The 12,469-nt window shown below is 57.1% G+C and overlaps 2 protein-coding genes across 3 annotated transcripts; one reads left to right on the top strand and one right to left on the bottom strand.

Moving 5' to 3' along the window:
- Nucleotides 1–303: 303 nt before the first annotated feature.
- Nucleotides 304–10,853, bottom strand: KAT2A (lysine acetyltransferase 2A). 2 transcript variants are annotated; one of them, XM_057536179.1, is made up of 18 exons: nt 9,056–10,853; nt 8,793–8,916; nt 8,308–8,453; nt 8,120–8,209; nt 7,639–7,820; nt 7,357–7,548; nt 6,411–6,517; nt 6,100–6,210; nt 5,871–6,010; nt 5,568–5,776; nt 5,215–5,341; nt 2,414–2,524; nt 1,949–2,092; nt 1,585–1,699; nt 1,457–1,493; nt 1,311–1,374; nt 1,094–1,178; nt 304–995 (listed from the first exon to the last, which is right to left on the bottom strand). In XM_057536179.1, the coding sequence occupies exons 1-18, from the start codon at nt 9,791–9,793 to the stop codon at nt 802–804; spliced, it is 2,916 nt and encodes a 971-aa protein (XP_057392162.1). In that variant the 5' UTR covers nt 9,794–10,853; the 3' UTR covers nt 304–801. The 2 variants fall into 2 exon arrangements, with proteins under 2 accessions (XP_057392162.1, XP_028021132.2); XM_028165331.2 differs by having other exon boundaries at nt 5,871–6,007.
- HSPB9 (heat shock protein family B (small) member 9) lies at nt 10,766–11,598 on the top strand. Its single transcript, XM_007177845.2, has 2 exons — nt 10,766–11,065; nt 11,416–11,598. The coding sequence occupies exons 1-2, from the start codon at nt 10,766–10,768 to the stop codon at nt 11,596–11,598; spliced, it is 483 nt and encodes a 160-aa protein (XP_007177907.2).
- The last annotated feature ends 871 nt before the right edge of the window (nt 11,599–12,469 follow it).

Below are 12,469 nucleotides of genomic sequence, written 5' to 3'. Positions count from 1 at the left end.
AGCAGCCAGCAGGGAGAAGTCGGGGGCTGCAGCCCAGCAGGTCCCATCGCCCCAGGGGCGCGGGACAGGCATGAGGCTTGCTGAGAAGGGCAGCCCCAGCCTGCAGGCGGTATTGGCGGAACGGGGTCAGCCTGCTAAGGCCAGGGATTCTACTGAAGAAACAATCACACAGAGAAAAAAACCCCAAAACTTTATTATTCCCTCCAAGGGATTAATGCCAGGAAATGAATGGTCCCCATGCCCCCCACCCCTGGGGGACAAACAGAACAGTGCAGGGTGAGGCATGGCCCCTCCAGTCCACCAGTCCAGGCTGAACTTCCAACCCCTGAAGCCCCCTCACTCAAGCTCAAGTTGGCGATCCTGCCCTTGAGGAACCTCAACAGTGACCTGGGCCAGGGCCAGGACTCCAAAACTCCATAGCTTGGGGGAGTGTGCGTGTGTGTGTGTGTGTGTGTGAGTCTGTGTGTGTTGGGGGGGTGGTGGTGGGGAGAAGGGGGGATCAGGTCTGGGGCCACCAGGGCTGGACAGGGCTGTTCATCCTCTGGCCACCAGCCACTCTTAGAGGGGCTGAACCCCAGACCTGAGAGACCCCTTCCCAAGGTCAGACACAATGAAGGGTGGGACAGAGCTGCAGGCTTGGGGGTGCCCCAAGGCCCTGAAAGGGCTGCAGGATCAGGGGCTGGAGGGCCCCTGGCTGGAGTGTCTCAAACTGAGGCAGACCTGGGCACAAGGGCACCCCAGAGATTAGATCAGAACCCAAGGTGGAGACATTCCAGGTTGAGGCCGAGGTCCAAAGCCAGACTACTTGTCAATGAGTCCGCCCTCCTTGAGCTTGAAGTAGAAGAACTTCTCCAGGGCACTGGCGCAGCGGCAGTACTCGCTGTCCGGGGGGTTGTACTCGCGGCAGTTGGCGATGACCCGCTGCAGGTCAGCTACAAAGAGCTTCCGGGTCACATAGTAGCGGCTGCGCAGCCTCTCTGTCATGGTCTTCAGGTCTGGGCAGCAGGAGAGAAGGGCACGGTTTTCAGAGGCTGCACGGCCCAGGGAGCCTGAGCAGGTGTGGGAGGAAGGAGTTGGAACGGAGGGTCCTCACCGATGGGGAAGCGGATGACCTCGTAGTAGTCTGGGGCCTCCGACTTCTTCACGGGCTCCATGAAGGGCCAGGCACTGGGGTGGGACTGCAGAGAGAGCCGGGCTGAGGCCAGGCCCACTGTGCCCCCGCCCAGCTCAAGACAGCTACCCCCCACCCTGGGTCAAAAAGCCACAACCATTGGCACAGGGACCCCCAGAAGGGAGCCTGGTCTCCCCACCTTGATCTGGGCCAGCAGGTTTTTGAGGGTCGTGTAGAGCTGGTCTGGGTCCTTCAGCTCCTTCCTGGGGCAAGAGAGGCCGAGTCTGAGGCTCCTGGGCCCTCTGCCTCCCCCTCCTTCCTCCCCTCCCTCCACACAACACTCACCCCTTCTCCTTCCCCAGCGGCTTCCAGCCCGTCTCTCCTGCAAAGTGGGGAGTCGGGAGAACACCCCTAAGAATGCCTGTCCACACCCCAAGCAGTACACCCCCTCCCCAGCCAAGACCCCTGCTCACGAATGCCGGGGACGCTCTCCACAGGGATCTGCCTCACACCCTCCTTGAAGCAACTGAGCCCGGGGTAGACCTTTCGGATCTGCGCCTGTTTGCGCTCAATCAGCTTCTTGATGATCTGACGGAAGGAAGGGTCTGAGGGGCCAACCCAGCTCCAGGAACCACCCTCCCAGGCCACAGTCAGGCCCCCCTAATTTCCCCTAAGAGGCAGAGCAAGAACCAAGACCCTGGCCCATCCCACTTCACATGCGCACATGCATGTACACATGGTACACATCCACACGTGTTCACCCTCAAGTGCACGTTCATGAAAAGCCCCACGGAGACGTGCATGTGTGTGAGTGCACGCATGCACATGCACACACACCTCCTTCTGCTTCTTGATGATGTGGGACAGCTCCGTGTAGGGAATTCGAGGGTTCAGCTCACACTCCATCAGTGTCGCCCCCTCATAGTCCTTAATGTAGCCCAAGTAGCGGCTCTTGGGTACCTTGATGTCCTTGGAGAAGCCCTAGGGCGTGAAGAGTTACGACCAATCCATCGGCAAGCCTTTTCCAACCTGAATCTGTCCCTGGAATGTTTCCAGGCTGGCTAACCCCCCACCCCGACTCACCCCTAGAACCTCCCAGCTCTCCCAGCCTGCCCAGCTGCCCTAGAGAACCCTATCCTTCCCTGGAGCAGCAGGAGGGAGGCATGCAGGCGTGAAGGGCTTCCCCGCAGGTGTGGGATGGGACAGGGGAGACGAAGGGACTCCCACTCCATCCACACTGGGGATGAAACAGAATGACCCCTGTCCCCAGGCAGTGGGCAAACGGGGTGAGGTGAGGGTCACCTGCTTCTTGAAGTAGCCAATGGCGTACTCGTCGGCGTAGGTGAGGAAGTAGAGAATGTTGTGTTTGATGTGATACTCCTTCAGGTGGTTCATCAGGTGAGTCCCATAGCCCTGCAGGGGAAGGGGGCAGGGCTTTTCAGGGGGTAGGGGGCAGGACTGCAGCTAGAGAGGTCTCAGGAGGGCAGGGGAGGGAGCTGACTGGAAAGGAGGTGGGAATAGCCAGGGGATCCAAGTCAGGTAGGAGGAAAGGCGACTGGCAGAGGAAGGGGAGTTTATGGGGAGAAAAGTGAAGGATGCTGGATTTCTAAGCGCTTACTATGGAACAGGTGTGGTGCTTGGTTCTTTACAGAGCAATCCTCAAGTTAACCCACAAAACAGCTATCGTTACCTCCATTTTACAGAAAAAAAACTGAAACTCAGCTATTTTAGGAAATGTGTCCAAGTCAGGCGGCCAGCTATGGCAGGGAGGGCCTGCATCTAAACCCAACCAGGAAGCTGTGGTCCTCAGGCGGCTAGTTCCCAGTCCCTGGGCCTCAGAATTGGAGGAAAGGGGAGGGGGAATCACAAGGGCCCCACTCATCACAATATCTGATGATATCTTTGGGGAAAGAGACTGTCTTCCACACACGTCAGGACCAAAGAGGCACCATGCAGATCTGGGTTATGTAAAACAGGGCAACCATGGAATTCTCTGGTAGTCCAGTGGTTAGGACTCCAAACTTTCACTGCAGACGGCGTGGGTTTGATCCTGGTGGGGCAACTAAAATCCTGCAAGCTGCACAGCGTGGCCAAAAATAAATAAATAAAATAAAATAAAGTGGCTGCACCATTTTAAAAAGTAAATAAATAAAAACAAAACAGGACACGGGACTTGCCCAGTGGTCCAGTGGCTAAGACTCCACGCTCCCAATGCAGTGGGCCCGGGTTTGATCTCTGGTCAGCGAACTAGATCCCACATGCCGCAACTAAGAGTTCGCATGCCACAATGAAGATCCCGCATGCTTCAACTAAGACCCAACACAGCCAAATAAACAATAAATAAATATTTTTTAAAAAGAGTATTAAAGGGGCTTCCCTGGTGGCGCAGTGGTTGAGAATCTGCCTGCTAATGCAGGAGACACGGGTTCGAGCCCTGGTCTGGGAGGATCCCACATGCCGCGGAGCGGCTGGGCCCGTGAGCCACGGCTGCTGAGCCTGCGCTTCTGGAGCCTGTGCCCCGCGACGGGAGGGGCCGCGATAGTAAAAGGCCCACGCACCGCGATGAAGAGCGGTCCCCGCACCGCGATGAAGAGTGGCCCCCACTTGCCGCAACTGGAGAAAGCCCTCGCACGAACCAAGGACCCAGCACAGCCAAAAAAAATAGAATAAATAAATAAATAAATAAATAAATAAATAAATAAATAAAAAAGAAACAAATTAAAAAAAAAAAAAAAAAAAAAAGAGGGCTTCCCTGGTGGCGCAGTGGTTGAGAATCTGCCTGCTAATGCAGGGGACACGGGTTCGGGCCCTGGTCTGGGAGGATCCCACATGCCGCGGAGCGGCTGGGCCCGTGAGCCACGATTGCTGAGCCTGCGCGTCTGGAGCCTGTGCCCCGCAACGGGAGGGGCCGCGATGGTGAGGGGCCCGCGCACCGCGATGAAGAGCGGTCCCCGCACCGCGATGAAGAGTGGCCCCCGCTTGCCGTAACCGGAGAGAGCCCTCGCACGAACCGAAGACCCAACACAGCCAAAAATAAATAAATAAATAAATAAAGTAGCTATAAAAAAAAAAAAGATGATTCATTTAAAAAAAAAAAAAAAAAAAAAAAAAAAAAAGAGTATTAAAAAAATACATTAAAAATTAAAAAATAGGGCTTCCCTGATGGTGCACTGGTTAAGAATCCACCTGCCAATGCAGGGGACACGGGTTCGAGCCCTGGTCCAGGAAGATCCCACATGCCACGGAGCAACTAAGCCTGTGCGCCACAACTACTGAGCTTGCGCTCTAGAGCCCGTGAGCCACAACTACTGAGCCTGTGCACCACAACTACTGAAGCCCGTGCGCCTAGAGCCCGTGCTCTGCAATAAGGGAAGCCACCGCAATGAGAACCCTGCGCACCACAATGCAGAGTAGCCGCCGCTCGCCGCAACTAGAGAAAGCCCGTGCGCAGCAACGAAGACCCAACACAGCCAAAAATAAAATAAATAAATTTATAAAAAATAAATAAGTAAAAAAATAAAACAGGACAACCAGGGACCCTACTAGTGGGTCTACTGTGAAAATTAAAGGACAGAAACCAGGACTATCACCCAGCATAGGGTGCTGTTATAAAAGTTAACTCCCCAATGTATGTGAACATTCTTGTGATGAGAGAAATACAGGTCCATTTAAAAGTGTTACTGTAAATCTGGAGAGTTCTCATCACAAAGAAAAAGCATTTTTTTTCCTACTCCTTTAATTTTGTAACTATAAGAGATAACGGATGTTCACTAAACTTACTGTGGTCATCATTTCACGACGTATGTAAGTCAAATCATCAGGTTGTACACCTTAAACTTACACAGTCCTACATGTCAGTTACATCTCAATAAAACTAGAAAAAAACAAAATAAAAGTGTTACTGATTCTGGGGTGCCATATGTCAACAGGTGTTTCCTTAATCCAGTTATCAAAGTACAACTGCCACCTTGTGGGGGTGTGAAGAACTGTCTGGCCACTAAAAGAAGGGTTGGGGGCAGCCGTGTCACTACTGTGCTGCTCCGACCTCGTCCAGAGCAGAAGTAGGGGGTGGGATGCAGCTGGGACCAGGGGCACGGACTCACCTTGACCTGCTCGTTTGAGGTGACAGCGCAGAAAACAATCTCTGTGAAGCCCTGGGTGGGAAACATGCGGAAGCAGATCCCACCAATGACCCGCCCGTCCTTGATCAAGGCCAGAGTCTTGTGCTTCCTGAGGGGAGAAGGGTCAGGTCACAGGCCCTACCTGTCCTCCAAATGCTCCCCAGGAGCCCACAACAACCCCAGAGGCCTGAGCTGTACACAGTGCTGGGAACTAAGGAGCAAGAATTGCCCAGGGTTGGAGAAAGAGGCCTGGGGAGCAGTGGGGAGCCGTGGGGAGGCCAAGGAGGAGGTGCCCGGGTGTGGTGGCCTCGGGTTGGGCTCTCCTGGGGACGTACGGGTCAAAGACGAGGCGGGCGATGTACTCCTTGGGCATGCGTGGCAGCTGGTGGGAGAAGACGTTCTGCAGCCCTACGAGCCACAGCAACACCCGCCGGTTGGCCTTGGGTGTGAGCGAGTTGCCGATGACGTGGAACTCGATGATGCCGCGGCGCTCCTCCAGGCGGGCAGTCTCATCCCGGGCGGCGTTGGCCGACAGCAAGCTCGTCTGGGCACCAGAGGAGGCGTGTTGAGCTGGGGTCTCAGGTGGTGAGCCACCACCCCACCCCCAGCACAACTGGTCCATAAGCTGGGCTGCCCACCTCAGGCCCGAGCATGGCCGCGGGATCCGTGATGGTGAGCATGACCTCATTGACGAGCTCCATGGGGATGTCGCCCATCACACGGAGCCGTTTGGCATCCTCCAGGGTCAGGTTCTCTGGGAGCTTCCTCTTCTCGCCTGCTGAGGAAGCTGGCAAAGTCTCCCAGGGACAGCAAGAGAGGCTGGGGGAGGGGTGAATGAGGGGCAGAGGTCAGGGGTCAAGCACCCACCTGGCATGGGCTCAGCCCCTCCGGAATCCAGGCTCAAGGAGCTGTTGCTGCCCCCAGCCATGGTGGGACTGAAGATGGGGGCGCTGGGAACAACCGCAGCGCTGACTGTAGCTGACATAGAAGAGAGACGAAAAAATCGGGGGATGGAGGTCAAAGGTGCTGGTGTGTCCCTCTAAGGGACCCGGGCTTTCCCACCCCCAGCTGAGCCCTCCTGTACTTCCCCACTGCTGCCAATTGCAGCCCCTCCTCCACTGCGGGGCTGAGCTCAGCCAGGAGGACCAAGCAGAAAGCCTACTGTGTGTGGCACATACCCGGCCGGGGCACCAGCTGGGTTCCCTCTGAGGGCGGCATGGTGAAGCCCGACTCCCAGATTGGAGAGTTTGCCCCGTAGATCTCCTCCTCCAGCATAGACAGGAATCTGGGGGGAGGGTAGAGTCTGTCCCACAGCTCTGTCCTCCAACCGAGGGAGCAGCCTGGGCCAGACACGGGAAGGCCTGGAGGCTGCCCTCAGGGAACTGGGAGACAGAGACAGCTTCTGCCTTCAGACAAGGAAGAGGCACAGCTCCCTGTCTTCTGGGAGCCCCTCGCTGAAGGCAGGAGGACAGGATGATCCAGAACAGAGACTAGAAGCCCAGCACGCCCCGGTGAACAGCACAGGGAGACAGGGTCTGAACCGAAGCCATCCTGTGCTGTGTGCCAGGCAGGGCATCCAGTCACCCTGGGCCTCAGGATCAAAATGTGATTCCACCCTCTCCTGCCACCTCTTACTGCCACCTGGTGGCAAGAGGAGCACATGAGGGCCTGCATTAGTTGGGAAAGGCTTGAACTGGGTGGCTGTAAGCCAGGTTTAAAATGAAAAGATGGTGTGGCAGAACAGAGAAAAATCTGACAGAAAGGACTAGGACAGGGGTGGAAAACGGTTTCACCTCAAGTGTAAGCTCCTGGAGTGCTGTGGTGAGAAGGATTCTGAGCTGCGTCCACACCCCGTGGGAAACAGTTAGTCATGTCTACCTGTGGCGTGGGCAGTGTTAGCACTCGGGCCATGTACCTGTCATCCCCAGACTTAGTACATGAAAAGGCAAAGAGCTAGCAAATTATATCTGGGCCTTGGGCAAGTCTCCCAGGTAGAGGCCCACATCCCAGAAGGTTCATGGAGTGAGAGGAAGGACCAATCCAGGAAGCCCTCCTGGAAAAAAGGGGACCACAGGGAGGATGTGAACGCGGTGCAAGATCCTGACGGGCCAGAATAAGCCTTACTTGGGGAAGTGGGTGAGGATGAGGGTCCTCTTCTCGGGCACCAGCTTGTCCTTCTCCACCCGGAACTTCTCCAGCAGCTGTCGCCGGGTAACGGTGAAGATGGAGCGGAGAAGGCTCCGCCCAAAGACGTGAGTGGTCTCGTACCGGGGAAGGCTATCGCAGCTCTGGGGCACGTGGCAGTAACAGAGCCATCTGCAGAGCGGATGAGGAGCAGGGAGGTGGTAAATGAAAGCCCAGGCTGGGCTCACAAGCCTCCCCCATGCTGTCCCTGGCTGGACCTACCTGGTATAATTGACCTTGTAGGTAGCCACGTCCTCGGCCTGAGACCTCTGCCGAAATTGGGCAGGCGTCTCAAGCTTCCAGTAGTTAAGGCAGAGCAGGAACATCTTCGAGAGCTCAAACATTGTCTGCCGCTCCCGGGGAGCCAGATGACTAAACTTGTACTGCACAAAGTTCAGCACACCCTGAGAAGGGGAGATAGGTACGGGACAAAACGGGAGGAGGTGTGAGCAGCCAGCAGGGCCTTCTTATCCAAAAGTAGGTGCTTCCTGAGGGCAGGGGGCTCTCTGGGGCTTTTGCTCTGGAGCTGTCTGTGAGGAGAAATTATACCCCCTCCCACCTCCATGCCCACCCTGAGGTTAGCCCAAAGCATCCTCCTTTCTCTGAACCTCTCCCCTGTCCTCAGCTTGGGGGGGGATGGATAACACAGCCTCCCCACTCCTCCAAGATGCCCCCAATCCTCTTACCACCTGCCTCATCCCACCTGCTCAATATTAGGCTTCTCAAATGGGGGGCTGCCCAGGGACCCCTCCACCACGGGCCGAGTCATCTGCAGGATGCATTTCCGCAGGAGCTGGAAGAAGAGGGAGGAGTAGAGGTCAACGAATACAGAGCTGCAGACCCCCCAGCCTCCCTCCTTCACCCACGCACACTCACTTGGAAGAAGCTCACCTTGAAGAGGTAGAAATAGACCTGCTTGGTGTCCGTATCCTCCTCCTTGTGAACAGACATGAACAGATTCTCCACGTCCACCACCATCCCCAAGAGCCGGTTAATCTCATCCTCTGACACATTCTCCAGGTGGGACACGTGGTCGGCTGTAAGGATAAATGGCAGTTGGGAAAAAGGAACAGAAAAAATCAACAGGGCTTCCTGCTCCTTTTCATCGCCAGCCAAGACACACCCTCAGTCCCTCCAAGCAGCGTGACCGGCAACGAGACTGACTGCTCCTATCTGGGTGGCCTCTTGTCTCTTCTGGCTGGCAGATTTCCTTTCTCCTCCCTTGGGGCATACACATTCCCAGACCAATTCCTCCTTAAGAGGCATCTTCGGTCTTCCAGAAATGAAACTATGTGGCACTTAAGTCATCCTGTCCAAGTAGGACCCACCACCTCCACCCCCCTCACCCCCAGCTCCAAGGGCACTACCTGCCTTACCCAAGGGGTGCTCACAGCTGCGGCACAGCTCGCTCAGGTTGGCAGCTGGCTGCTGCAGGTCCATGCGGGGTGCAGTGGGGGGCTTGGGGTTTTTCCAGCCATTACACTTGCAGGTTTCATTGGCCTGGAGGCAGAAGAATCAGTCAATAACCCTGTAACCCGGGGTGAGAAGCCGTTCCCCAGCCAGACCTTTGCCCCCATTCCCACCCAAGCCCTAGGATGCCCCAAACCCCGCCCCCTCTCACCCCAGGCCCCGCCCCCACCTTGCAAGCCGAGAAGACCCCTAGCTTCTCAAGCTTCTTGGCGCGCGGCAGCCCCCGGACTTGCGCCTTCCTCTGGCTGGCGCGCTGCTGCTGGCTCAGGCCAGGTCGAGCCGGATCACCCCCGCTCCCGGTACCGGTACCCCCACTTCCTACCCCGGGCCCCCCAGTCCCTGTGCTCCCGGCTGGGGCTGTAGCTGGGGCTGGGGCTGATGCCGGAGTGGGAGCCGGAGTCGGGGCCGAAGCCGGGCTGAGGGTAGGAGTCGGAGTTGGGGCGGGGGCTGGGGACTGAAGGGGACGGGGCTGCGCGGCCGGGGCCGGGGTCGAGGCCTGGGAAGGTTCCGTCATGGCCTCCCCGCAGCGGAGCGCGGCGCAGCGCGGCGCGGCGCTTCCAGCCCTAGGGCCGCGTGGGCAACCGGCGTTCAGTGCGCAGGCGTCCCTGCCCCGGAGCATGATGGGAATTGTAGTCTTGCATGGTCGCTCCCTTTGCCTCCAGCTTCCAGGCTTTTCTGTCCTGTTTCTTGATGTCGGACAGACAAGTGAGGCCCGAGCGAGCACCCCAGATTGACTCCTCCTCACTTGTAATCTCTGTCGAAGGCTTCCAAGATAGTAAAGATTGCTGCCCTCTTGGGACAAGGAGAAGTACCCCAGAACACAGGCTTCTGTTTGGGGAATCACCTCCCAAGCCCAAGGGTGAAAATGCAGGCCTGGGGCCTGGAGTCGAGTTGGCTTCTTGCGCATCTCCCTCCTGCCCCAACCCTGGCCCTATCCCACATGTCTCGGGACACAGAGTTGCACCTAGTGTGGCGATTAAACAGCAACAGTTCTATTTCTTGACCTGTTAAGTGGTTACACGGGTGTGTTCTCTTTGCGCACTTTTCTCTGCGTACGTTATACTTCAACAAAAAGGGTTTATTTTATAAGCACTGAGCGCCAGAGTAATGGCCGTGGTCAGGTAAGAGGCTCCCAAGGTGGAGATGGGGTAGAGGCAGAGAAGGGCGGAACGGCTCTCCCGCCCACACGGTGGGCACCTCTTACGTAGCGCAGGGCCCAAGTCTTCATCTTTGTGGTCCCAGAGCCCAGCTCTGAGCCTGCCACAGTAGGCCCGGGGTGGAATGACGGAAACCAGGAAGGCGCATCCACCTCCCAATCCCCATGTGTCGCAGGATTGTGCGTGGTCAGAGAACTGCAGGACGTTCCAAGAATGGATGACCCCACGGTCACACTGATGGCTCTGTTCAGGGGACAGTCCTCCTTCCCCCCAGGCCTGATTCTCAGAAGGGCAAGAGCCCGGCGGCTCAATCTCATCTCCGCTCCGTGCTGGTGACAGCTCCAGGGTTGGGCTCGAGCGCCACCAGCCTCTTTTGGCCTATCCGGTTGAGTCTCAGCCCCGGCGGCCAGGCCCTCGCTGACTAAGGTGGGGAAGGGCCCGAGAAAGCGGCCGTATCCGAGATAAAAGCAGCAGCAGCAGGGGGCGCCAGGGCGGCTGCCAACCTGACCCATGGAGGTAGGACGTGCACAGCTGACCCTATACTCTGTGGAAGCCAACCTCGCCGGCAGCCAAGGGAGCCCCCTGAGCGGGGCGGCGTCGCACGGGCAGGAGCGGAGCCACGCGGGGCCACGAGGGCCCCCGCTTCCGGCGTCCGCCGCCCGGCCCAGCGCCAAGCGCTGCATTCGGAGCCTCGCGCCCTTCCACAGCAGTTGCTCACTCGGATGCAGCGGGTCGGTAGCAGTCTCTCCAACCGGAGCCAGTCGGCGTCCCGATGTCCCAGCGTGGCCTTTACTGAACAGAACCAGGTGACCACCCTGCCGGTGCAGCAGCTCACGGCAGATGTGGCAGCTGTACGGGGCAACGTCCATGCGGAGGGTGGCTTCCAGATGAAGATGTATGCCCACGGCTTCACCCCTGAGGAGCTGGTGGTTCAAGTGGACGGCGGATGCCTGATGGTGACTGGCCAGCGGCAACTGGAGGGCTGTGACCCGGATGGGAGTGGCTTCCGCGTGGCGCAGAAGGTGCACCAGGGCTTCCCTGGTGGCGCAGTGGTTGAGAATCTGCCTGCTAATGCAGGGGACACGGGTTCGAGCCCTGGCCTGGGAAGATCCCACATGCCGCGGAGCGGCTGGGCCCGTGAGCCACAACTGCTGAGCCTGCGCGTCTGGAGCCTGTGCTCCGCAACGAGAGAGGCCGCGACGGTGAGAGGCCCGCGCATCGCGATGAAGAGTGGCCCCCGCTTGCCACAACTGGAGAAAGCCCTCGCACAGAAACGAAGACCCAACACAGCCAAAATCAATCAATCAATCAATCAATCAAAACATACGCATCTGATTCAAGATCCTCATTAAAAAAAAAAAAAAAAAAGAAGGTGCACCAGCAAATGTCATTACCACCGGACCTGGATCCCGCCGCCATGACTTGCTGCCTGACCCCCTCTGGCCAGCTGTGCGTCCGTGGCCAGTGCCGGGTGCTGCCTTCCCCTGAAGCCCAAACAGGACCCGCCTCGAGACTCAGGAGCAGTGGCTCTAAGAAGGGTTCCAAACTAGCCTGACCCAGTAAACCACCACCGTAGTGAGCAACACAGCTTCAGAGTCTGTGGTCGTTTCTTGGGGCTGGAGTCAGAGGGGGAGGTAGAACAAAGGTAGAGGGAGGCCAGGTGGAGGGCCCAGAGGGGCAGGAAAGGCACCTCAAGGTGGTGGTCCACGATAAATCTGGCCCCCGGGAAGCTGGGGGGAGAGTGGGCAGTGTTGTTTTACTTAGCTCAGCTCACTGCTTGGACCAGCAGCCCCAGCAGGGAGCAGCAGAGGGCCAAAAGGGCCCCAGCATCACTTGACTCCAGAACCAGCAGAGGGCCCCCCAGAGACTAGGGAGCAGCCGGCTTGGCCCCAGTGTGGGGCTGCCGTCTTGGCCTTATGACCAGTCCAAGGTTCCAGAGGTCGTCGGTGTTCCTTCCTCTTCAGAGAAGAGGGTGAGAGGACCCCGTCTCTCACGAGCCTAGTACAGACTAATCAAAAAACCCCAAAGAGGTTGTTTCTGGTGTTCAGAGACCAACTATTTTCAAATACAGACTGCACATACCCCAGTATAGTCTGGAGGGGCTGGGGGAGAGGCAAACGCAAGACCCTCAACTTCAACCTTGGTGAGATTCAGCCCCAGCTCACTCTTACCCAACTCCACCCAGTTAGAGCTGGTAACAGCTGGCCTCTTTCTCTTGGTTACCATGACCAACATCCCCTCACTTTAAACTTTTTGTTTAACAAGATTTAGAGGTTCATTTTAAATTAACTTTAAGTAAGCTAGAGAGGCTACGGTCTGATAAACTCTGCCAGAGAAAGACAAGGACGACAAGCAGGAGGTCGATCGATCGGCTGACTATATTGACAAGATACTGATTGGTTACATGTTGAAGAAAACATACAATA

This window comes from Balaenoptera acutorostrata, chromosome 20 (assembly GCF_949987535.1).
Source record: "Balaenoptera acutorostrata chromosome 20, mBalAcu1.1, whole genome shotgun sequence".
NCBI lineage: Eukaryota > Metazoa > Chordata > Mammalia > Artiodactyla > Balaenopteridae > Balaenoptera > Balaenoptera acutorostrata.
The sequence above is the reverse complement of the archived record's forward strand: the minus strand, read 5'-3'. Positions and strand labels throughout refer to the sequence as shown.

Bases quoted from the DNA above. Each gene is read 5' to 3' on its own strand.
- KAT2A (XM_057536179.1), bottom strand. From the start codon at position 9,793: ATGCGCAAGAAGCCAACTCGACTCCAGGCCCCAGGCCTGCATTTTCAC. The intron at 7,821-8,119 runs GTGGGATGAGGC...TCCCCTTCTCAG, and splicing joins AGAAGCCTAATATTGAGCAG to GGTGTGCTGAACTTTGTGCA. The intron at 5,342-5,567 runs GTACGTCCCCAG...TTCTCCCCTCAG, and splicing joins GCCCGCCTCGTCTTTGACCC to GAAGCACAAGACTCTGGCCT.
- HSPB9 (XM_007177845.2), top strand. From the start codon at position 10,766: ATGCAGCGGGTCGGTAGCAGTCTCTCCAACCGGAGCCAGTCGGCGTCC. The intron at 11,066-11,415 runs GTGCACCAGGGC...AAAAAAAAGAAG, and splicing joins GCTTCCGCGTGGCGCAGAAG to GTGCACCAGCAAATGTCATT.